We start from the raw sequence: 27,309 nt of genomic DNA on the forward strand, positions 1-27,309 counted from the left end.
AGTTCCCTTTTCCCTTATCACCGCTCCCTAGTTCACCCTGTTTCCCTGGATGTACCTCCCTATTACCCTTCCAAAATAATTCCCTAACTTATACGTACCACTGAGGTTTAAGTGAAGGCCATCTGAGCGCAGATCCCTATCTCCTACCCACCCATTAGGATCTAGAAAGTTCATTCCCAGTTTCCCACATACCCACTCCATAGTCTCATTTAAATCCCCAATCACCCTCCAGTCAGTATCCCTCCTACACTGTATTCCACTAAAAACAATCTCTGCTTTCTTAAACTTCACCCGCGCTGCATTTATCAGATCCCATACATCTCCAACTATGTTGGTACTTATATCAGTTTGCCTTACGTTGTTGGTACCAACGTGAATCACTATCACCTTCTTCTTCCCCTCCTTCCTCTCTTCTACTTTCCTCAACATCTGCCTCAACCTAATTCCTGGATAACATTCTACGCTGGTTCCCTTTCCTCCACACACTTTACCCACGTGTCTAACGATGGAATCCCCCATGACCAGAGCCTCAACCCTACCCACCTCATTTGATCCCCTCCCCTCCTGGTCAGCCCTATTTTTCCTGATAGCTGCAGGAGCTACTTCCTCCTCCCTTTTCTCCTTCCCATGACCCTGTTCCACCTGTCTTTTCCTATCCTCTACTCTACATTTCCCTTTCCTACCTTTTCCCTTCGTCCTACCTCCACACATCTTAGCAACAGTTCCCTGTCCCTCATCTTCCCTCTGTTGTTCTACCTGGAGTGACTCGTATCGATTTCGCACAGACACCTGTCCTGAATAGAGTCCTTAGCCTGCAATCTCCTTCCCCTTAGAACATTAGACCACCTGTCTTCTACAATTCTCCCCTTTCCTTCCCCTCCCTCTTGTGCACCTACTGTAACCTGTACATTGTTTGAGGGAGTCCTATCTTCCTTCCTGTCTTCTGTGAGAATCCTAATTATCTCCCTCAAATCTCCAACTCCTCCCTCATACCCCTCAATGTCTCACCACACCCACAGTTCGTACACTCGCGCTCCTTAGCCATTCTTACGGAAAAAATGAAAATAAAATAACTTATTTGCAAAAAATAAAAGAACGGAGGGATATATTTTCTGGGATAGTTCTCAAAGATCACACAACAATACGGTAACTAATATACGACTACACTACAATACTACTTAGTCTTACTCTATTTTTTTATCCTACAACCCCTAATAGGACAAAAACTGATGTTAATTACTGAATATCGAAAGTAATACACAAGAACTACACAATTCCAAACTGCAATTAAGCCTATCGAACCCGTGCCCCCCGAGGACGACGTTTAATAATAACCGTTACGCTGCTACAGAGCCGATATAATGAGAGCGCCCAACTCAATACTGAAGAGGGAGAAAGAGGGCACAGGCCAGAGCAAAGTGTAGCTTTCACCTAAGTCCCAGTCTCATCATGGTGGTGACAGTATGGAAGCTGCTGGGGTATGGGAGGTGCTGAGTAATGGCATTTGGAGCACGACTAGTGTCTTAGTTTTATGAAAGGTGTTGCCCGTAGAATCAGTCATGCTGCAGTAGCACCTTCTGGTCCAGTGAGGAAAGCAATGGCAAACTGCCTCACTCCTCATCTTGCCTAGTACGCCACATTTGGGCTCTGCCATTGGTTTTTGTGGCTTTCCTATAACTGCATAGCCTTTAGTGGTGCTATTTGAGGATCCAACCAGCCTCTGGGCTGATGACCTAACAGACAGACATCACCATAAAATACAGTTTGTGACTGAGCTACAAGTCGTGTCCGTAACTTTCTAAGTAGAGGAAGAAGACTTTGTCTTTTTGTGTTCGTGGGTTGGCGACCCTGTTTGTTATCAGATTGTATTTGTACAGTAGTACAGGTGATTATGGCTAAAAGTAGATTTTGGGCTTACTGTGCTGTGGGGTAAACGTTTTTCTACTGTAGGTACGGTCAACTAGTGGATTTGGGGAAAAGAAATATGATTTTAGTTGCGCACGACAAAGTTCGTGTACTGCAATTTAGAATCGAAGAATTACCTCTCTTTCAGCGATGGCTACGGGACTGTCAGTGAATGTAAGTTTGTAGTTGGTCTTGGATTGTAACAACAGTTTTTGAGATTATAAACTTAGATATCTCGCCCAGTCCTTTTATGTCCACTCATATGGATCGTTTTATACATGTGCCATTATAATCGAGAAGTAGGATTTTACTTTATCTTTAATGATTATTTGCTGTTATTGTTGACGTTTGCTTTTATGATTACTCTAGAGCGAAAAGCAAGATATGAGCGAGCCCTTCCGTCGTCAGGGATCTTTCCGAAGGGTGCTTCCTTCTCTCCCTAGTGGCGATTCACAACTGAGTATGTCAGCTAAAATGATTGATAGACCAGCAGTGTCAAGTAGAGGCAATCAAAACGCCTATAAACTCTATCAACAGGAATATTGCATAATTTCAGAATAGTAAGTATTTTATTATTTCTTTTATCTATACTAATATTATAAAGAGGAAAAATTTGTTTGTTTGTAACGAATAGGCTCAAAGACTACTGAACTGATTTTAAAAATTACTTTACCTGTAGAAAGCTACATTGCGAGTGAGTAACATGGGCTGTATTTTATTTTCAAAACAATTCAAGGTGGGGGGGGGGGAGGTATAAAAATAATAGGCTAATATAGGCAAAATATCGAATTTGTCATATAAGGACGAGACAAAGCTCAATTTAATCCTCTTGATGCAAAGAACAAAACTCAGTAAGCCCTATGGGCCCGAGAACAATGTTTTAAGGCACTAAAACCAACCGTTACAGAGATATTGGCACCGCACTACCCCTCCTCTAGGAATTGGATGAAGTAATGAACTGCCGTAACCATGGCAACGTCAGCTTCAGAATTCTACAGCAGCGAAATTATCTACAATAAATCACAAAAACTTAACATGTTACAGACATGAAAATTGATATTTGAAATCCCCTTTAAAAATGAAAGAACACAAATATTCGTTTTCACAGAATCCACTGAAGAGTAGGGTGTGTGTGTGTGTGTGTGTGTGTGTGTGAGAGAGAGAGGGAGAATTGAATTGAAGGAGTTGAATTATTTATATGAGGATACATATATCTCAAAAAATGAAGATGTTACAGACTTTAAAATTGGTACTTGGAATCTCTTTAAAAATGAACACACTCTTTTTGGAAAATCCACTTAAGGGGTGAAAAGAATAAAAAAGCGTGTGAATTTTTAAAAATGAGTATCTTCTTCTTCTTCTATCGCTTTACCCACACCTGTGACGTTGCGGCTACGAACTGTGTCGCACATGAGGATTTGACCCTGTTTTACTGCTGGATGTCCTTCCTGATGGCAACCGTATATATAGGGATGTAATCTATACTTCTATACTAATATTATAAAGAGGAAAAATTTGCATATTTATTTGTAATGGATAGACTCAAAAACTACTAAATCAATTTTAAAAATTACTTCACCTATAAGAGCTACATTGCCAGTGAGTAACATGGGCTGTATTTTATTTTCAAAACAATTTGAGGGGGGCGACGACGGGAGATATAAAAATATTAAAATAATAGGCTAATATAAGCGAAATCGAATTTGTCGTACAAGGACTAGACAAAGCTCATTTTAAGCCCCTTGACGCAAAGAACAAAACTCAGTAAAACCTTCGGGCCCGAAGAACATGTATTAAGGCCCTAAAACCAACCGTTATGGAGATATTGGAACCACACTCTCCCTGCTCTAGGAATCTGATAAAGAAACGAACGGCCGTAACCATGGCAACGCCAGCTCCAGGATTCTACTGCAGCTAGATTATGCATGTACGTTTGGGCATAGCTACCAACCAAAATTGATACACGTATGACTTACTATCTGGAAAAAATAAACTTGTGCAAGATGCTCATAGCACTCCTTTGGATGGAAAGGGAGTGATGTGTAAAAAGAATAGCCCCAGAGACCTCCTTTGTACAGCGACCAGCGGTTGCCGGTGGACCTCCGTTTTTACGTACTGGCTTAGGTTTCAGCATTTTGTGGAGTCTGTTACCTATAGTTTAAACTATTTTCTATCAAATAAAGGAGTAGTAGGATCACTGATATTATTAGTGCCGATATTTTGGTCCACTTTTACGATCATTGTAACCATGAAAACCTATATACTGTACACAATTGTCAAGATGGTGCACCTATGACTTGAAAAAATTTCTCAACATTTATATTCAGATACATTATATGATGTGCGACATGAGAATCATAATTCTCGAAAATTATAGTAGTTTCTGTTATGCATCGCGTATTTCCTTGATCATTTGTAATAGTTACGAAATGTCGGATCAAACAAACACATTCAATAATATTTATATTCGTGGTACTATCTAGCGGATGTATACTTACACTGAACCTGCAGCTTTGTGAAGGGAGCAGGTATATTTAGGTGGGAATGAAGGAAAAATATCCTAGCAAAAGATCTTAAGAGGTTGACGCTAATTAGGAACTAATATTTAGAGTCCCCATGAAGAAAATAAGTAGTACACTATAATTCCAAACATGACAAATAATTCCTACGTACTTAAGTAAATACACCAGTGGAAGTCAGTCACACCGATAGTATGAGTAACTAAAGCCAATTTCTGATAACCTGTACGAAGAACTGGTACTTCTTCTAGTTATTAATAAGAAAAGCGCACAAACGTGGAAAGAGTTAAGGTTCATTGGTCTTTGCTATATTCCGTTAGTGATTTAGTGCGCTTGTGGCTCTCGCTGAAGTGGTAGTGTTTACAGGCCTTCCTGCAGAGGCTGCATACACATTCTGGTGAGGGTTCATGGATACTGTTTCTTGTGCATAGCGAGCCTAGTTATCTTTGTTTGGTTCCGTCTAGTTCCGATCCAGCATCACATCCGTTGCATAGAATTTGGGCCAGATGTCCGCTCTCTTGTTTTGTCTGTCCTGAAGTAGGTCCGACTCTTGTTTGGTCGCTGGCAGTTGTTGTCTGAACCTCAAGTCTTCCATGAGGAAGCACGTTTTTGCAAGTTTGTAAGTCAGTCTCGAAGGGGCTTATTTTGATATTCCCAAAGTCGTTTTTGGGTATATTGCTTTTACACACTCAAGGTTCAAGAGGTGTCTAGTTGTCAGGTTGTTCCATATGAGCTCAATGCCATAGGTCAGAACAGGCATTATCTTTGCGTAGAAAAGTGTTAATGCGGTGTCTAGAGCTAGTCTAGTCATATTCTTAATGTCATAGATGGCTTTGATGGGAGCGGCTGCCCTCTCTCATATGTGAATTTTGTAAGACGATCCCGATGGTTGTAGGGTGATGCCGAGGTACCTGAAGGAGTTTACGATCTTTTAACTCTTCTGCTCCATAGTATATTTTGTCTTGTGCAGGGGTTCTTCCTCCTCTCCTGAAAATTATTTGCACTGTCTTGTTGGTATTCAGCTGGAGTTGGTTGAACCCATTCCTGGAACTGATCTACAGTGTCTTGCAGGGCCTTCCTGTCGTGCGAGCCTAATACGATGTTATCTGCGTAGAGGTACATTTTCACTGAGTCCTTTTGTAGGATGTCTCTGACATCTGACATGACGATGTTGAATAGAGTTGGGCTAATCGGGTCTCCTTGTAAAACGCCGTTGGTCTGTACTATGTTTTCTGAGGTCGTCATGCCATCTTTGATTAGGCCTATGATTTCATTGTAGGTGAGCAGGGTTTTGATGGCAGCTGTTATTGGGTTATCCTTTCTTGTCATACTTTCAAGTTTCTTCATGAGTATCTGTCTGTTCAGCAGGTCAAAGGCTTTTGTGAAATCTACGAAGACTACAGAGAATTTCCTCGACGGGTGTCTTAGTGCGTTATGTATATCTTCCAGAAGGTTACCAACTGGGTGAAGGGTTCCCCTTCCCTTCCTGAATCCAAACTGTGTTTCCGGCTTAAAGGCGTCTGTTGGTGAGTAGAGTCTGTTCGTCAGGATTTTGGAGAATATCTTGAAGATATTGTTCTCAAGTGCAATTCCTCTGTATGCGTTGAGGACCTCTATGTCGCCTTTGCCCTTGTATAACAAGATGATGTTCGACTTTCTCCACTCCTCTGGTATTTTTCCTGATGTAAGGTATTTGTTAAACATCGTCCACAACTGGGCAAGTTGTTCAAGAGTTTCTGTGAGGTTTTTGTTGAACGCCTCGTCTGACCCCGCTCCTTCTCCTTTTTTAGTTTCTAGGATGGCCTGTCTTACTTCGTCCTCGGTTATTGGTTCAGATTCTATGGTGTATGTCTCTTCGATTTCGTATGCTTGTTCTAAGTTGTTCTTGTTGTAAAGCTGGATGAAGTGCTGTTCCCAAACATTCATCGGGATTCCTGCCACTCCTCTGGTTCTCTTCTTGATCACTATAAAGGCGTCCCTTAGGGTTTCTTCCGCTTGTCTTTGTGCATCTGCTTCTGTGTGATTTGCTCTTTTGAGCAGGTTTCGCTTCTTGTATTCTTTTCTCTTTTGTGCATATGCTTTCAGGTTGTCTGGTGTATTTGTATGTTTCGCTCTGAGGATGAGTTGTAGGTCTTCATTTCTGGTGCGGTAGCGTTCTGCGTCAAACAAGGGCTGTGCTATTCTTGTTTTCTTCCGTAAGTGTGTTCTATGTATATACAACAGAATGGAGTCCAGTGTGGGTTGGAGCAGTCCTTCTTCTATTAGGCTTGGAACATTTCCTAGAAGTTCCTTTCTCTTTTTTTGTGACAGCCCGGGTCCCACCTGCCAGCCCCCAGAAGTACATTAACTTTTATAACCTAATATAATTTATCACTTGCCATTGTTCACAGCTCAAGTACGCAGTAGCATTTCAATTGGCTGAGGCAGAGTGGGATATGACTTCATTCCCAGCAATCAAGTGCAGTGCTTTCGTTACCAACAAGTGCACAATAGAAACACAATTAAATGCAGTCTGTAACAAAACAATTTACAATACAGAACAACAAAAAATTTCTATTCAACTTACTTTTATGTAGGGGAGATAGAGCACGCCCGTAGCTTTAAAAAATGCATGCACCCTTGTGTCGGTGGGGAAGTTGGTCTTGAATAGGAATTCTGCCAAGCAGCCAGCAAAGTGAGCTTTCCTTCTCCCGATGCTGGGAATGCACTCTTACTTGAAAGCAAGTCGTGTTGTTGATAGAATTGCACTAAATCAGTAAATTTCTCATGATAGGCTAATTGCAGGCAAAACCACGAATTCTAATCACACACCCACCGCATGAAGCCATATGAATAACCAGCAGAGGTAATGAAAAAACAATCAACAGTCATTGTCGGGCAGACGTCACATCAAATGCACTGCACTCTTGATCCTGGGACCCTACCTACCCTTATTCCTTTGCCATTAGCTACAGTGTTCTCCCTAGGTCCTTTCTAATTGGTGCACCGCCCAGCTGTTTTTACTGACTGCCCAGCTATCATAACCTACGTATGTGCTAGTTACATAATATTTCATGTTGCTCTACGTCGCACCGACACACATAGGTAGTATGGCAACGATGGGATAGAAAAGGGCTAGGAGTGGTAAAGGAAGCGGCCCTGGTCTTAATTAACGTCCAGACCCAGCGTTTACCTGGTGTGAAAATGGGAAACCATGGAAAACCATCTTCAGGGCTGCTGACAGTGGGATTTGAACCCACTATCTCCCTAATGCAAGCTCACAGCTGTGCTCTCCTAACCACACAGCCAACTCACTCGGTTTACATAATATTAATATATAATGATATACAATGACTGTTTGTGTTCTAAATTAAAATGTGAATGCTGTAAATTACTTAAATGAAAAATCTTAATTATTGTCAGCGTAATTGCACGAATTACATCACAGTTTAAATGTTTAGCTTATCACGTAGTGTCGTGCGCGAGCGGTGTCTGGGATTAGCATGGAATCTCATCCGAGCACTCGATTCCCCCCGTCTGGCACTCCACAGCAATCGAGTGATTATTGAACGAGCAGTAGAACACTAGAAGTTCAAAATACTGTGTTATGTCTTCTTCGTGACAACACTACAATAGTTCAATTTTGCAGTTAATGTTTACTTGTCTAATATTATTGTTAATGCCCTGAGGGGAATAAATTGAACTTTTCTCATATTCATTTTTTACGTAGTATTCCTCACTCAGCTACTCATTCCTGCCATCCGGCTGACGAAATTTTTTTGGGAGAACACTGAGCTGCACGTAAGGACAGCTATGTCAGTGTCAATTATTCTACACTATCCAACGTAGAATGCCCTGCTATTGCTGTACTAAATGCTAGAGGCCTTAGAGCCGCTTCACCGCCCTAACTTGAGGGCTCACACCCCCAGACTTCTTTTGCTTGATCGCAGTCCAATTGTTTTGTCACTAGCCGGACCTAACCAATCTAGACCAATGACTTCGTCACTAGCCGGTGTGATAAATGACTTCATCATTTTGAATGCACTGCTATCACCGCACGGAATGCGAGAGGCCTAACAGCTGCTTCACGGCTCGGTCACAGTCCAAACCAATCCGCTAGTTTGTAAGTTCAAAAGTAGCGCCGCTGCACCTAACATTGTACGACTGCTTCTTAAGATCAAGAGTTGGCAGCCCTGTGCACGGCACGATCACGACCATCGCAAGAAGTCAGCGAGAAAGAAACAAATGACAGTGCAATCACACCTAGATGTCTGCACTGAAAAACTGCTACATCGTTCTGATGTATAAGAGTTTGTGTCTACTGTGGTTGAGATGGGTAGCTTTTGATGTATGGCAATAGCACCCACGGTTTGAAAGTTTTACCCCCTGGGTTGGTTTTCTTTATTTGATAGACTGCAATCAAAGTTTATCAGATTCTATTATATAGAGATTTTTAATTAAATTCTTACATTTGAATGAGGTTTAACTGTATGTATAAGTAGCATAACTGGAATATATGACTTACCCATAGTGTATAGGTTTTACCTTTCTTGTTGACTACACTTGTGTTGATTTACAATGTGCACAGCCATAGACTAAGCTAAAATAGTTATAAAGCATATACCCCTAGGTACATTAGTTTTTCTGGTGTTAAAAGTAATGTCCAATTATTTCACGTGTTCATTTGCTAATATGGAAATTTCACTATATTAACGCATTGAGTGCCAAGCAACCCATTTGGGTACGTGGGAGTAGTCAAGTTTTTGAACTTCACGTCCCCATATGGGGTCGTACGTTCGTTCGAAATCGAGAACTGTGCGAATCCATTTGGGTGCGCAGTAAGTGCATATTTCGAAGCTGTAAATTGGTTTCTTCCTGCCATCTGTTGGTCCTCTATTTAAGTAGTGTATAATCCACCTTTCATTTGTCAATTCCTGTTTTGGCACAACCTCATATGTGTACATCAAGAGTGCTTTGTTGGATGACAAAGCCATTCTCTATCTCATACACGGATTGTTTATGTAAGTGTGCAGTGCTGTGAGGTGCCTTTTCCTTTTAAGTTACTATGAGTAAATCTAGCAGTAAAAGACATAGTGCAGATAGTCTGGATGATATATTGAACAAGTCAGACAATGATTATGTAGACGAAGTATATAGTTACAGTGATTTTGAACCTAGTACAGAGCAAATAGCGATCTCGCACGTTTATCCACGTGGATGAATTGCAATCTTCAGCATATACTTCCCCACTGTACTTCAGGTTTCCAAGCCACCTGTTCTGTTGCAACACTTTTGACCGACTTCAACCATCAATATTGTAAAACTTAGTGTTCAACCATCTTCATCGATATAGCCACTGGTTTCCTCTGTTGCACAGTCATCACTGCTAGGTTCTCTTACCCAAATGAAAAGTATGCAAACATAATTATATACATATTCAGTATTACATAATTACAAATTATTCTTATAGTATTATTCTGTTACATCTTAATTTACCAAATTCACATGATTTTCACCACTGTATATAACAACATTTTATACAAAAATTTCCTAACCTCAAATTGGAAGATACGCCCCTGTAAGTGGGGGGCGCACATGTAGAATACACCCGCGGTATCCCCTGCCTGTCGTAAGAGGCGACTAAAAGGCGCGACCTAGGTGCGGACATGGATTGCGGTTTGGTATAATGTTTTGGACCTCCTGTGAATGGGAGAGGCTGAATACATTCACAGGTTATCCCTGCATGTCGTAGAAGGTGACTAAAAGGGTCATGTGGCCATGGTCCCCTCTTTATTTTTATTGTTTTTTTGAAGGTTAGTTGTAGACCATTTCAACATTTTTGATGTGCGTGCTGCTCGGAGATGGACCTCCTACGTGTGCGAGTACGTCCGAAAGCCCGTGTCAGTAACCACCAAGGAAGTGGCGGGTGGGAGTGTCATGTACCCTTGCAGTAGTATCTGCCTGACAATACAGGTTCCCACACAGCTGAATGTCATATGGACATATTCTCATTAATTATTTTTATCTATATTTAGTGCTCTGTACACGCTATGGGGTACATGCTATTGCGGGTGACTGGAGGAGGGGAGTCCTAGTGCTCAGTGCCTCAGTCATCCCATATTAGGCATCGTTCAACATCGGACCTCGGGCAGAACCGGCTATGACCAGGTGGGTATTGCCTTGGCTGCTTGGTTCGGCTACAGAGACCCCTGATCGAAGTGGGTGGCATTTGGGGAGGATGATCTTGGGCATGGCGTCGGAACAACTTCCGCCTGCCTCCTCGGGTAGTTCATACCCAAGTCTTTAACTTTCGATTCTCTAAGGGGGGGGGGGCAACCCCTTGGGAACAAGTGCAGCATTTTAGTCCGGGTTCCTAGTTGCTACCAGAACCGATGGGCATGATTTCAAGCTGGTCAGATCGATTCTCTTCAGTCGACACATCGAAGGTGTATATGGTGAACTTGAGGATCTTAAGAAAATGCACAGTGGTGGTTTGCTTCTGAAGACGAACACTGCGCTCCAAGCAGATCAGTTGCTGAAGTGCAACCACTTTGGCGAAATCCCTGTCAAAGTGGAAGAGCACAAACCTTGAATCTGGTTCGTGGAGTTATTTTCCACCGTGATCTCGTTCTGAACACCGACGATGAATTGATGGAAGACATGAAGCACCGTGGGGTGACACACGTCTGGCGTATCTCACGCAAAGTCAACGGTGGAGACGCCACGGGTACGTTCATAGTCTCCTTCAAATTGTCAGTATTGCCAGTGAAAAGTCAAGGTAACAACCTATCGTTGCAATGTGAGGCCGTACATCCCGCTTCCCATGCGATGCTATCAATGCCAGAGATTCGGACACATGGTATCTCGTTGCTCGAATCATTCTGTGTGTGGTACATGTGGAAAAGTAGCTCACGGCGCAGAGGTGTGCACAACTTCATAGAAGTGCACTAACTGCTCTGGTCTTCATTCTCCTCGAGATTGGAACTGTCTGACCTGTCTGAGTGAGAAGAAGATGCAGGAGATCAAGACCCTGGATGGTCTTTCCTACCAGGAAGTGTGCCATAAGTTTAAATCTCTGAATGCACCGGCCAAGACACTAGACTCCAGCATGATAGCACAGTTTCTCCCAGATTCCTCATTGTCCACATCCTTCCCACTTCCACACCTTCCCAGAAGATCGCTGCGCCCAAGGCGGCAGTTGCTCCTGTGAGCAACGCCACAAAGAGAACGAGCTCGAAGGCGGGTCGATCCTGACCTTCGACCACCAATAAGCCTGTGCTGGCTAAGAAACCTACACCAGAGGCGGCATCGTCAACCAGGGCTGGGAAATCGCCTCCCAGCCTGTCGAAACAAGAATCGACGGTGGGGAAGAAGAGCGCCTTTACAAGGCATTCTTCCACTTCTCATACAAATGGGGTCTCACACCCTCCACCCGGAGTGTCTAAACCTGCGCGCTCCCCGCGTAGGAAGAAACCCCGCCCTCGGACTACATCGAAGAAATTAAAGGCATGCATCACCTCGTCAAGATGCACATGGAGCATTTATCTCCATCTTCGGATGGGAATGTGAATGTAGGTTAGGTAGCATTACGCTGCTTCTAACCTAACCCCCAGAAGTCCACACCCACACTATGGCACTGTTACAGTGGATCTGTAATGATTAAGATAGGCATCTTGCTGAGCTGCGCCAGCTCATTAGCGAGTATTCGGCGAGTATAGTCTGTATTCAGGAAACAAATTTCAGACCACGTCATCATACGGTCTTGAAAAATTTTCGACTATACTTGACATAACTACATTATGCTCAGCGGGCTTCTGGTGGCGTTGGAATTTTTGTCCGTTCTGATATCTTCAGCGAAGAAATCCCACTAAGAACGCCGCTGAAGGCTGTAGCATTTAGCGTTCCGCTGCCTGTCATAGCAACAGTTTGTAATGTTTATTTTCCACCAGGCCAGCCTCTTAGCATAAATGATGTCATCGATCTTATAGATCAGCTTCTTCGTCCCTGTCTCTTATTGGGCGATTTTAACGCTGATACCATGCGGACCGTAGAAGGCGAAATAACTTACATAACACAAGTTATCCTTGCTGCTGCGAAGGAGTCCATTTCCCTCCTTCTCAGGGCCTCCTTGCCGAAAACTCATTCCTTGGTGGAACGAAGAAATTGCAGCAATCAAAGAACACTGTTGAGTCCATAAACGTTGTCGTAGGTAGCCTACTGTGGCCAAATTGGTAACATTTAAGAAACTCTGCGCTAAGGTGCGAGTTCTTATTCGCCAAAGTAAGAAAGCTCCGTGGGACAGATATGTGTCTTCTATGATGTCACATACTCCATCATCTCAGGTGTGGACTAAACTTCGATGTATTTCGGGTATTCAAGGACCATCTTCTGTACCGGGAATTTCCATTGCACGCAGTCTCGTCACTGAACCTCTCTCGATTGCTAACCATCTTGCAAGTCATTTCGCGGATGTGTCTGGCTCCGGGTATTACCATCGTGATTTCCTCGCTCTGAAGCACTCAGAACGTCATCACCTTAGTTTTGCCACTTAAGCTTCAGAGGACTGTAACGTGCCCTTTAGGGAGTGGGAACTCCGCAGCGCCTTAGCGCTTTGCAAGGACACGTCTCCTGGGCCAGACAATGTCCATAACCAGATGTTGAAACACCTTAGTGAGAATGGTCTATTATATCTCCTTCGCGTGTTCAACCGAATCTGGATAGAGGGTGAGTTTCCATCTCAGTGGTGAGAGAGCATAGTTATTCCTGTCCTCAAGCCTGACAAAAATCCTAAGTATGCAGGAAGTTATAGACCTATTTGTCTCACTAACTGTTTGTGTAAGCTATTTGGGGGGATGGTAAATCACCGACTTGTGTGGTGTCCGGGGAAACAAGGACTTCTGTCCGATTACCAATGTGGTTTTCGAGCTGCTCGCTCGACCACAGACTACATGGTACACCCGGAGAGTTCTATCCAGGATGCGTTTCTCTGCAAACAGCATTTGGTGGCTCTTTTCTTCAACTTAGAAATGGCCTGTGACACCACATGGCGATATGGTATCCTTTCAGTCCTGCATCAGTGGAGATTCCGAGGTAACTTGCTGGTATTTATTGCAAATTTTTTGTCCCTCCGTCTATTCCGTGTCCGAGTAGAGAGGACATATTCGCAATATCACGTTCAGGAAAATGGAGTCCCACAGGGATTGGTTCTTAGTGTCCCTCTGTTCGTAATTGCCATAAACGGTATTTTTGCTGCTGCTGCTGGTTCAGCAGTAATACCGTCGGAATATGTGGACGATTTTGCTTTGCACTATAACTCACGTAGTATGGCAGTCGCAGAGCGACAATTACAACAAGCTATTAGGAGAGTGGAGCAGTGGACCTTCGAACATGGCTTTTGGTTTTCCACCACAAAGACCTGTGTTGTCCACTTTTGTTGACAATGTACTCTTGATCCACATCCTGAGCTTTATTTACGAAATGTCGCTATTCCTGTAGTTGACACTTACCGATTTCTTGGGCTCCTTTTCGATAGTACATTATCGTGGAAGCCACACGAGCGGCAGCTAAAAGTGCAATGTACCAAGAGGCTTAATCTCTTGAAGTTTCTTAGCAGCACTTATTGGGGAGCTGACCGCACAGTGCTCCTACACTTCTATAGGGCATATATTTTATCTACGTTAGCACAGCAGTGCAGCATATGGCTCAGCAAGACCAAGTGTTCTTGCGAGATTGAACAGTATCCACCACAGTGGGGTTAGGTTGGCAATGGGAGGTTTTTGAACAAGCCCCATCGTTAGCCTGCTCGCTGAATATGGTGTGCCACCTTTACAGCTGAGGCGCCAGCAGCTCCTTCTGTCGTATGCTGCAAATTTGCGATAGATGCCACTTCACCCAAGCTATCCTTGCGTATTCAACAATGGACACTGTCGGCTGTACGCTGCTTGTCCTCGAGCAATGCGGCCGGTTGAATACGCTTGGATAGCAGTCACAGATTGTTTCACATACCTTCGGTTCCTTGCCTTGTCCGACCACCAAATGGGGTACCTCCGTGGGTAGTACGACGTCCTGAAATAATCCTGGATCTGCACACTGGCCCGAAGGAAAACACGGACCCTTCGATTTATCGGAGGCTCTTTCTGTCCGTTGTTGGCCGGTATCCAGGTTCAGTCGCCGTTTACACGGATGGTTCGAGAACAGACACTAAAGTGGGCTGTGCCTTCTTTGTCGACACTGATAGGTTTCTTTTTGCTCTCCAGGAAGCCTGTAGTGTGTGCACAGCAGAGGTCTATGCTATCCGTGAAGCTCTGCGGTATGTACTGTCCGATGAGCGCCGACACTTTCTTCTGTGTACTGACTCCTTGAGCTCGCTACAGTCTATTGATACCTGTTTCCCTTGGCACCCTCTGGTGTAGCAGATCCAGGACCTGCTGGCCGGGTGTTCGGATGCCAGCACCAGAATCATGTTTCTGTGGCTCCCAAGCCACATTGGTGTAGAGGGAAACAAGTTAGCAGATAAGGCTGCCAAAGAGGCAGTGACACTGCCCCCGTTGCTTTACAAGGTTCCAGCAAGTGATATTCGCTCTCAGCTGAGACATCTGGGTATGTACCATTGGGAGATGGAGTGGCAGGCCACTCCTCTTCCAAATAAGCTGAGAGCAATAAAAGGTACAATGAAGGCATGGAGGACTTTCCTTCGGGCTTCACGGAGGGAAGGAATGGTATTATGTCATCTTCGGATTGGCCACGGCATACTAACGCACTCCCATTTGTTGAAAGGAGAACCCCCTCCAGTGTGTACTTGCGGCGATCATCTTACCATGGTACACATCCTTACGGAGTGCGTGGACCTGGTTGGTCTGCGCCGTAGTCTGAAACTCCCGCATACCATCTCCCACATCCTGCGCGATGACGAGCAGTCTGTAGACCTCGTCATCCGTTTAATGAGGGCAATGGTCTTTTTTATCATGTGTAATGATGTCCTTTGTCCTAGCGTATTTGTGTTAACTGCGCTTTTATCCTATTGTCTTTATTTTAGTTCGTATTGCGTATTTTAATGTGTTATTTTAACTTGAATTATATATATATCCATATTTCAGGCATTGCCTTATTCATTTGTCCCTGTATTTTCTATTATTTTATTAGAAATAAGTTATTGCAAATTAGATCCACTGATTGTTTTAATCTCATAACCGTTTTTTATAAACTTCAGTCAGTGGATACATTTCAAAATTTTAATTCTCATGTCATATCATCTCGTCCATCTCGTTTCATTAGGGGCTGATGAGCTTCGATGTTGTGCCTCTTGAAACGATAATCATCATCATCATCAAAATTGGAAGATCGTCATTAACAAATATTTCCTGACGTAAAAACTGGGATCATACTTATGTACGGCTCCAGTATGAAATATACGTTATAAGTTAACCTAATATATCATAAATATGTCCTCATTTCAGCGATCACTTGCTTGGTGATTGGCACCAACGAGTAACTCCATGTTATTAGCTCACAGCACTAGACGGCAATCCTATGAATTTTTGTCTGGCATTCATCGTGTTAAATATATGGTAATTTTTTGTGTCTTAGTTAAATTACATGTGAATCAAAAAACTGATTTAACCTCTTTATTAATTTCCTCCAATAGGCCTGTAAGTTAAGTTGTTATTGATCTCTGTATGTTACAACATGTATGGTCTGATTTTCCAGTTGATGGTAGAAATATTCAGCTCCTTGGGTGAAGGGTCACATTGGGGGTTTTAGATGTGTGTGATTAATTCCTCTAGGTCAAGGGCTTGGTGTTTGTGGTCATTGTAACACACATCTTCATTTGTATACAACATATCATGTAAAGATAGATTGCAGGTACCCAAAAGATAGGTGAAAAAGAAATCCAATGTGATGCAGCTTGGACGGTATCTGAATTCATTAAACAGAGGTGCCAACATTGGTGTGTTAACCGACACAGCATAAACATTGCATAGCCCTGCATTCTTTGTTCAAGAGTGAACAAATGTTGAATTACATCTGGATGACAACCAACGGGGATTGTCGCGCAAAGCAGCCTACAGGCATCTAGTACTCCCTGGCAGACGAGTGACAAGACTATTAGTCTGATGCTAAAAAGTGACAGCAGCTTATTCCTTATTCTATATTCAAGAGTGGACGAAAATTGAATTATGAAAAATGACTTAACCTTTACTCTCACAGGGGAATGAACTTGCTTATGCATTTGCAGCACGAGAATATTAATTTCATTCCATACACTAAGAGTTCTAGGTCTCTGTCACACACTGCACAAGGAATGAATCACCTTATTAATCTGTGATGGATTAAAATATTAAGACATTTCACTTAATCCATTGTTATACTAAAAATAATGAAGGATTGATTGAGCAGTCGAATACTGTACATGCCATGCCAATACGATATTTCAAAGTGTGTGCTGTTCTTATTTTGACTGAATGTGGGGGCCCTTAGGGCAGACATGTGAGATATATATGAAACCATTGTAAACCTGCATTCATCGCAGCTGGTGAGCCAGCCAATAGCAACACAGTAATTGGCCAATTTGGCACATTTACACAATCTCTGTTTTACTTCTGTATAACTAAGAATTCTGTCAGGAACTGGGGTTAATCCGCTTTAGTGCTGTCCTTAGGTAATTGAGAAAGAGGCCAGAAATGATGAAGTAGAACTAAATGAGAGATTATATAACTCTGGCAAAGCAAGAGCAAACGCGTAGCCTTGGGGATGGGTACCTATGGTGGCTGGACATGCCGACAGGATACTTTCTGCTCTCCACTGTCTTTTGTTCATGTTTTTAAAGATATTACAAGTTAAACATATATAATACAGTCAAATATCTTTGCATATATTTTAGTCATTTTCATTTCCTTCTTCATTTTCTTCAAAGTCACTACCCTGTGGTATACCGTTTCTCTTGCATTATGAAATAGGGTTATCACCGAGTTGAAGCTACCTATAGAAGCGCTAGTACGTTAGCAGTGAACAGCAGTTACACGGTAGATGACGAGCACAAAGGTTGCTCGAACCCTTACCTTCTAATTGATTGTCTCTGACATTTGGGGGACTACTACTACAGCAGTCCACTGGCTGCCCAGCAAGTCTCTCTCTCTCTCGATTGCTACAGCAGTCCGCCGGAGTTGCAGGCTGATGGTCTGTTATTTTGTAGAACTTTGTGCCTTGTATAGAATATTATTATGTAAGTATTGTATTGTAAGTCGAATTTCATTAAATGCAGAAATGACATTGTAGGTATTTGTATCAAATTATATGAAGAATGATTTACTGCAGAAACATTGTGGTTGCATTTCATTTTTCTGTCTAGAAAATTGAACATACATTACATACATCTTCATTATATACTGTTAGGTCTTTCAGCGTTCAGTCTCCAAGCCTCTGTGAATATACTAACTGCTGCCACAATCCTCTATTTGTAACGAGTTCTCTGGCCTCATTTAGTTCTATAATCTTATCTTTAAATCGTTAGAAACTGAGTCTAACCATAGTCGTCTTGGTCTCCCTGTACTTCTCCTACCTTCCATAACAGAGGCCATTATTCTCCTAGGTAACCCACCCTCCTCCATTTGCCTCACATGACCCCATCACCTAAGCCAGTTTATGCGTACAGTTTCATCCATCAAGTTCTTGCTAGGTGGGCAATAATTCCATTGTGGAGTTTTATCTCCAGTATGCAGTTATCCGACTGTGCCTCTTATATAGGGCTTCTGATAAGTTCACCTGCATACAACCCAGCGTCAGTGGGTAGGGTCTGACACATCTCACTCTGATGAGTCTAGTGTCAGACCTAAGACAAAATGCTGGTTAATAGAGCAAATGCCTGAAAAGCCTTACATCTGATCTGTTTTTTTTTTAAATCCTTTATCTCCTCTTTCAGAGTTCCCTCCTGCCATTATTCCCACCCTCTTGTACCAGCAGTCATTCTCGCTACTGTCATGTCTGTTACTTCTAACTTATGAATAAGATATCCTGAGTCCACCCAGCTTTCACTCCCGTAAAGCAAAGTTGGATTGAAAACAGACCGATGTAAAAAATAGTTTCATTCGGGAGCTGACCTCCTTCTTGCAAAATACTGTTGACTGCAACTGCAAACTCATAGCATTAGCTTTGCTGCACCTCGCTTCAATCTCACTTTTTATACTACCATCCTGGGAGAACACACCTCCTAAATGCTTGAAATTATCTACCTGTTCCAGCTTTGTATCCCCAGTCTGACATTCATTTCTCTTGGATTTCTTACGTACAGACATCAATTTGGTCTTGGAAAGGCTAATTTTTATACCATACTCATCGCAGCTACTTTCAGGTTCCAGCATATTAGACTGTAGGCTTTTGGCATAATCTGCCATTAAGACCAAGTTATCAGCATAGGCAAAACTGTTTATTGCATTTCACCTAAGTGAATCCCTCCCTCTCACTTGATACCTTTGAGTAGATGATTCATCTAAACTACGAACAACAAAGGTGAAAGATTACAGCCTTGTCTAACCACTTTAAGAACCTTGAACCACAACCTTATTCTACCATAAATTCTCACTACAGCCCAATTGCCGACATACTGTAAATACCTTTGATAGTTTTTAAAAATTTTAATAATCTGCCTTTAAACCCATAGTACCCCAGTACAGCGAACATCTTTTCCTTCGGTACTCTGTAATATGCCTTCTCTAGATCTACGGAACACAAGCATAACTGTCTATTCCTCTTGTAGTATTTTTCAATTACGTGTCACATACTGAAAATCTGATCCTGACATCCCCTCTGTTGTCTGAAACCACACTGGTTTTCATCCTATTTACTCTCAATTAATGATCGCTTGATTACTGTAATTTTGATGCAGTCTAAATAACTCATTTGATAGGAAATGTTATGACAGATGGTTAGTTCATGTCAGATAGTTTATCAAACTTCAAAGAGATTTCTTAATATATTGGTCATCGAGTCAGATGTATTAAGGTTGAATTTTTATGCATAATTTCTAAAATAAAAATACAAGTGCATTGAAGTGATGGAAAAAGTCTAAGAGGGAGCTTGATATAGAGATGGAAGGATCAGATTAAAACAGATATTGGAAGACAAGTGGAGGTGGAAACCATGTACAGAGAAGAGTTGCAGAAGAAGACGAAGTGGAGGTTAATGATCCACTGCCCAACCCAGGAGCTCCATGGACAAGGCTGACTGAAGAAGAAGAATAAGAATTTTGTGTCACTATTGCTTGCCTTGTAAGGAAGACCCTCTGAGGCTATAAGATTTAAACCCCTTGACCTGGTCAGGAATTGAACCTGATGACTGAAGGCCAAGATGCTGATAACTTAGCCATGGAGCTGGAATGTGAACCTTGGAAAGTAAATGAGATTTGTGCTGCTTCTTCCTCTGCATGGATGTTGATGACCACATAATGCATTTTTGTCCGATTGGTTGCTGTGTGTAGCAAGATGTGGACAGTAAGTAGCTCTGTCCATTGCTTTATGTTGTGTATCCACAGTGTTCGACTCTATACTCTTCCTCTTTTACCTTTGACCTTCCCTTCTGTAATCAACTGGAAGTAATACTTGGAATTTTGCAACACATGACCCAGGTATATACCTATAACAGAAAAATTCAAGAAGCACATCTTACATGGTATGACCATCTTATGAGAAGTGATGAAAACTTGATTGCGAAGACAGTCCCTTGACCCAGGACCCAGGATGAAACTAGCCCATGGTTTTCCCAATAAACTTATGGTTTATTCACATCACAGAAGATATGCAAAGTGTTGACTATGTCCCTGATGGTGCCCTTGATCAGAAAACATAGAGGAAAGTTTGCAACCAAGGGGACCCTGGTACATCACATGATAGATACTAAGAAAAAAAATAGTATATTTCTAAGATTTAAAAGAAATTAGTATCTGACAGCAGTGCCAGATCATTCTGGTGCACCTTCAAAATGATTCATTACAATTTAGTCTGTCTTGCAGGATGCTTCTTAGGTTGATCTTTCTACGAGGGAGGGGATGTGTTCAGCTTTTCTCTTCAGTGATTTTTAAAGATATATTTCAATTCATATAATCTGTATAAAGAATTAACTAATAAGTTATTTTTCATAGTCAACGTATATTCAACATAGAGTAATACTGGATTTTTAAAAATATTACGAGTGTCTTATATGTTGTTCTGATACAAAATCCTGTTGTGTTAAGGGCAGCAGACATATTCAATCAGATATGGGTAAAAAAACTGAAGTTGACAATTTACTTATGGGCACTCTTTAAATACTGTTAATATACTCATTAATGTGACCTGCTTGGTGTCCATGATTGTTCACTTATCAAGGTTTTAGGGTGGTGAGCCAATTCGAGTCATGTTGTTGGGGAAGAAAAAAATCACTGTTGGAATGTTGGCTGGTGGGGTAGAAGAGGTGGTAGTAAACAATTCCTAATCATTAAATTGCACGCGAAAAGTCTGGGTTCAATTGCAAACCTCTTAGTGCTCATATGGAGTGAGGGCATATGATGCTGTTGTTGGTGATTTGTCCGTTAAGCCTTGAGCACGACCCCTTGCCCTGATGTGGGATTCACCCTCTTCCTACTTCACTATTATTGTCACACACTACACAACATGCAGTCATTACATTGAACACAGAAACAGATACTCACATAATGATCTTTGCCTCTGGGCCAAGGAGTGACTTCCCTGGGAATATTAATTAATGTACAAAGAACAAATTAAAGTTAAAAAATACTGCATCCTTCTTCAATTACCAGAGACGAAACAACTCAAGTAGTGTATAGGACTTGTAAAATACATTTCAGACATGTTTAAGGGAGGAAGTAAGTTTGTAGTTTTGTTACTGTTGATATCATGATCATAGCCACAGGCAACCTTGCCAACAGAATAATCATACTCCTAGCGTGATGGAGGGAGACAGGTATCTAAATATCTACCCACATGCATATTTTCACAACTGCTCATGTGCAACAATTTTTTTAAAATTTAGCAATCCACAGGGAACAAAAGACTATTTGTGATGTAATTCTGGGAACAATTGGATAATTTACTAAAACTATTGTTGGTACGGTGTAATTTGTAGATGTATAGAATGTAGTAGCCAAGTAACATCACCTCTGGTTTCTCACCAGGGTTTGAACTCTGCCAGTGGAAGTGGGATTTTTGAAATTAGAAGTCACATCCCAGTGATTTGGATTTTACGTAAACCTAGAGGTCCCATGGCTATGATCACATCATCAACAATTGCTTAAAACTAGTTTATAATTTCTGATGTTTTAGATATGCTGTTATCCTGTTGAAGTTCTGGTTTGTTTCAGTAATATGTTACGAAAACAGGACTTGCCAGGCATTTATGTAATTCCTTCTGCACAAAGTTCTCTCAGTGAGTATGACATTCTGTATGTTTATATTAGAGTAGAATCCCGCTTAACTGAACTAAAGGGGGCAGAGCCATATTGGATAACAGATTTTTTGGGATAAGCCATGGGAAATGTATTTATGGCAAAAGAGACAAATTCTACTCATATGTATGAAATATTGTTTCAATTACAAATAGTCTTTATTTAATTATAAAGTACAGTATTTAGACATCCTGTTCCATGAAATTGGAAATTTTCCTTTGAACTTTCTTCTTGCAACATTTGTAACATTTGTGACAGCAAATGATGAGTAGAATATGCAAAAAAGGGAAAAATTAATGGTATATATGTACTGGAATGTGGGATAAAGGTAGGAGAACTAAGCTGCTTGCTGCAAGCAACATTACCAGCTCAATTTTGAGTACCAGTCCCATAAATTATGAATTTATTTTTCACCATCATTTTGGTTAAGCTGGGCTTCAGTTTAGCAAAGCTCAGTTAAGCGGGCTTCACTGTACTTGTTTTCTGTTAGTTTACATCTAAACAAGTTTAGACTATATACTGTATATATTCATGGGTTGGAACTTTAATAGTGGCAACTCTAGGTTGGAACTTTAATAGTAGCAACGCTACTATTGATGCAAAATTAAAGGAAATTAATTATTGTCATATGTACCAAGTTAGTCTATATCTAACCTACCTCTCAGTAAATGTATTCGCATGCGCTGTGACAAGAAGTCAGTCTTTTGTTAGTTGGCACTCTAAACTGTTGTGCGTTGTGTATTCGCCATGTTCACGGAACAGAAACAATGAAGTTGGCTGAAAATTCAATGTGCCCATGACTTGCACAGCAAGACATTGTCATGAAGGCCGTCATGAGGCATGTCGAGAAACAGTATTACGATACAGAACAGTGGCAAGACTTATTTTGTGCCAATTTTGACATGGATCAGAAACGTGGGTGATGGAGAGGGTTAAAAGTAGAATACAAGCAGTGGAAATGAAGTTTCAAAGGTGTCGAGTAGGTTTAACAAGAATGGACAGAGTAAGAAACGAGAGAGTTCAGAAAATGGTAAATGAGGTACCCCAACAGGGAAAGATAGAAAAATCAAGGCTGCAGTGGTTTGGGTATGTTAAGAGCAATGGCATTGAAGGGAAAGAGACCTAGAGGAAGACCGAGGAACAGATCAACACCATCTGGAGCAGCTTCCAACCACAGGCTGGGTCTGTTTGGAACATAAGACTTTCCATTGTTTTCTTTCCATCCACCACTTCTCTTCTCTTACTCTCATCCAGTTCCCTCCTCTTGCTTCAATGCTCTTCTTTATACCTTTCAGCCATGTGTTTCTCGGTCTTCCTCTAGGTCTCCTTCCCTTCACATCCATTTCTAACATCTTTCTTTGTATCTTTTCTTCTAACATTCTCTTAACATGTCCATACCACTGCAGCCTGGATTTTTCTATCTTTTCCTGTAGGCATACTTCATTTACCGTTTCCTGAACTCTCTCGTTTCTTACTCTGTCCATTCTTGTTAAACTTACTCGACACCTTTGAAGCTTCATTTCCACTGCTTGTATTCTACTTTTATCCCTCTCTTTCATCACCCACATTTCTGATCCGTGTCAAAATTGGCACAAAATAAGTCTTGTAGATAATTCCTTTACATCTTTGTGGTACATCCCTGTTTCATATCAATCCTCCCACAGTCTTAAAGAATACAGTTGCACAACTTCCTCTTTCATTGATTTCCATCCTGTGCCTGATAATGCGGAAAATTGCATCATGGTGGGTTCCCCACAATTTGATAGAAGTGACAATCCATCCTTACCATCATTACGAGTCACCATACAAAACAAAAGTTTGTCAATCCGTACTAATATGAAATTCTTGTCTACAACTGCGATGATGTCTTTCTAAACACATGCCATGACAAGGACAGGCTGTTTATGTATAGTATTACCATAACTTTTGGGATCATAACCTGAGACCAGCATTGCAAAGAAAGCAGCAACACCATGCAGAACCCTCCCATCATGTTGCAAGATAATGCACTGGCAAATGTGGCACACTCTGTAGCTAGTTTGTAGTCACTGAGGTTGGGAAGTTTTTTTATGCAACATAATTAAGCTCCTGTGATTATGATTTGAGCCAGAAGATGAAGGAACCATCTTGTGGCATTTGCTTTCAGACTGTTCCCGAGATTCTGGAGGCAGTAAATCACTCAATCAGAGACATCAACAGAACATGCGGTGCTACATTGATTCTACGACCTCCACATAACTGGCAACAAGTTGTAGACAATGCTGGTGACTACATTGAAGGACTGTAGAGGGTTTCACACAGGCATAACTGTTGTCTTATTAGTAAATAAATATTTGCTCCTATTAAAGTTCCAACTGTAGTATACAATACTGACTTCCTCATTTACTATCAAATAATTGGTTTTAATTCTGATGTGTAATCAAAAGTGGAACCAGATGTCCTTTTTTTTTTTAAAGTTTTTAAAATATTTTTAATTTTTAGAATTGCCACTTTCTTCCCCTTTTCTCTGATAATGGATCTCTAGGTCTCAGCTCTCTTTTTTCGTTACCCAAATGTAACTCTAACGTCTTATTTTAGTAATAATAATAATAATAATAATAATAATAATAATAATAATAATCGTATGGCCTCAGCTACCGTGTGCAGACATTTCAATTTGACGCCATCTGGCTGTCTGCTCGTCAATTTCGACGTTCCGTTTTACTCTAGGCCCCCACTAGATGGCAGACCGAGTAAACCGAAACTCTTTTGGGCGTCTATGGCTGAGATTTAATGAATTTTGTCGGGTAAACACCAAATGTGTCACCACAGATCTTTTACATGCCGACATCGTACGACATGGAGTGTCGAATGGACTTTTTTCCACCCTTAAAAAATCCGACTACCTCTGCCGGGTTTGAACCCGCTATCTTGGGATCCGGAGGCCGACACTCTACCGCTGATCCACAGAGGCAGCTTCTTATTTTAGTTAGTCTGTGAAAGTGTGATGTTACCTTCCTCACTGGGTTTTCCCCTCCAATCTACCTCCCATTATGCCCCATATTACATAATTTCTGAAATGTTGCAGTATATGTCCAATTCAGGTGAGTTATCTTTTGGAACTCCACTGAATATTTTAGCATTTGTGATTTAATCTGTCCAGAGGATCTTACGGAGGCACCTCCACCACCACATCTCAAATGCCTGAATGTTACTTATTGGGCTGGAATTCTCATCGTACAAGCCACCGAGGAAACAGATGCTTCAAAAAAATCATTTCCTGAGCTTAAGACTTCGTGTTATGTTGGTGGCCATTTTCTTGTATAAGAACTCTGCTCTTGCCATTCCCAGCTGCATTTTGGTAGCAGCCGTCCTCCGATATTATCCTTCCCTAGGATTTAAAGAAAGATAATTGTTTGAGTGGCACAACCATTATTGGAAATTTTTACTTCTTTCTTTGATTTGTGTACTATTATTGTTTTATCTTTGTTGATTATCATCCCATATTTTTGAGGCACTGCATATATGTAGGATCATCTTATTGAGGGCACTTGGGCTATCTGCTATAATTGCTTGATTGTCTGAAAATTTCAGAGTGCACATAACTTGACCTGCTGCCTTTAGACCCTTGTTTGTTTCTCCCAAGGCCTTGTTTAGGATTCCATCAGGAAAAGTATTAAAAACTCCAGTGACTGTAAGCATCCTTGGTGAGTTTCCTTGCAGAATACTAGACTGTATATAGTGTAGCAAACTATGTGCGGAGTACAATTCATAATGTTTCACTGTTAACAGCTAACATCGATGACAACTTTCATACAGTTGCCATAAGATCGGAGAGGTCATAGTTACTAGTGTTTACAAGTCTCCAGTTTCCATGTGGCCATCTCATGACCTCCATGTGCAAGACATCCTGCAATCTATGCAGGCAATTTTGACTGCCACTATGAGGAATAGAATGGAAGTATGCTACCACTGACATCAGTGGAGAAAATCTCATCATTGGACTGAGGAAGATAACATCCATTTTTTTGTTCAATGGTAAATATAGGGACACATTTAGATCAGCTGTATTGAAATAGGAATACAACTCATACCTATACTTTGTATCAAGGGACAACAGTTATTGGTCTTTGTTATGCAGAAAGTTGTTCCATATTTTCTGCACAGTTAGCACGGTCCTGTTTATCTTGAAGTAGGAATTCAGATCCCTCTTGTGATTTTGTATCCTTGCCCATGCTGGAACTTCAGAAAAGCAGACTGGAAAACCACCTCAGAAAAACTTTGTAAGAGCCTCCAACAAGTGACAATTACGGAAGATTTGTAGGAGCTGTAATTGTCACAGAAAAAAAAAATCATCATTCCAAGAGTTTTCAGGAAGGAGTGTGTTCTTGGATGGACTGACACAAATGAAAAGTTATACCAAATGTTCCTGGCCAGTGATGAACAAGAAATTGCAGAATTGCTTAGTGATCTTAACAGTACTTGTAAAGAAACTGTAGAAAAGTGACTGTAGAATCTGCAAACTTCAGTAAATCTGGCAGAAAGGCTAGGTCAATCCTGAGAAAACTTGGAGGATGTGGCCTGGTCACCTATGACAGTCCTAGTGTAACTCCATAAAAGATTGCTGCTCATATAGTTTTTATGTATCAGACAGCTAGAGACAGAAAACACACAAGATATATTGAGAAAGCACAAGAGCCACAAGTAAATTTGGATCAGAATATACTAGACCCTTCACCACCAAGGATATTGACACAGCTCTCAGATGTCAAAATTTATATGGTGGGGATTGACATAATACAGGGTGGCGCACGAAATGTCATACATTGGAAATGTTTTATAAAATGTGTAAACCTGGGCTCACAACCATGTCCTTTCGTGAACAGAAACCTTATTTCATGCGTGATCCGACAGGCAGCGCCACGTGTCGCGCATGCGTACTGGCTGCGAGTTATGCGGCATGGCGGACAAAGGGAGATTGACGCGTGAACAGAAGGTGAAGATAGTGTTGTTTTATGCGGAAACAAAGAACGTAGCTCGGACCTAGGAAAGGTTTCGTGTTCATTTCTGTACTCGGTGGGTTCATTGCCGGCAGACGGTATACAGACTGGCCAGGCAGTTTGAAACAGAAAGCAACATACTGGACAGAAAACGGCCCCTCCTCAAGCCGGTTCACTCACTGGAGAATGTTGCTGCTGTGAGAGCGGCTGTGGCTCGGAGCCCCTCCAAATCCACCAGAACTGCATGTGTTCAGCTGGGCATTTCTCATTGGTCAATTCAGAGAATACTGCAGTCTGACCTTGACGTGTTTCCATACAAAATAACAACGGGTCATAAAGTAACGGCGCTTGACAAGCAACGGCGAGTACAGTTTTCTGCATGGGCTATTGCAGAAGGTGATCCCTTATTGCACAACACATGGTTCAGTGATGAGGCACACGTCTATCTCAATGGTGCAGTGAACAAACAGAATGTCCGGTTTCGGGCAAAAAA

The 27,309-nt window shown here is 41.6% G+C and overlaps 1 protein-coding gene across 3 annotated transcripts in view; it reads left to right on the plus strand.

Annotated features, from left to right (window-relative positions):
• The first annotated feature begins 1,877 nt into the window (after positions 1-1,877).
• Positions 1,878-27,309, plus strand: part of LOC136877439 (AKT-interacting protein) — a 130,081-nt gene continuing 104,649 nt past the window's right edge. For all 3 annotated transcript variants that reach the window (XM_067151478.2, XM_067151479.2, XM_067151481.2), the window contains exons 1-3: positions 1,878-2,079; positions 2,275-2,465; positions 21,754-21,818. In XM_067151478.2, the coding sequence (XP_067007579.2) occupies positions 2,056-2,079; positions 2,275-2,465; positions 21,754-21,818 (280 nt within the window). In that variant the 5' untranslated portion in view covers positions 1,878-2,055. The remainder of the gene's footprint in view (positions 2,080-2,274; positions 2,466-21,753; positions 21,819-27,309) is intronic.

The sequence above is a fragment of the Anabrus simplex genome, chromosome 7, assembly GCF_040414725.1.
Source record: "Anabrus simplex isolate iqAnaSimp1 chromosome 7, ASM4041472v1, whole genome shotgun sequence".
Taxonomy (NCBI): Eukaryota; Metazoa; Arthropoda; class Insecta; order Orthoptera; family Tettigoniidae; genus Anabrus; species Anabrus simplex.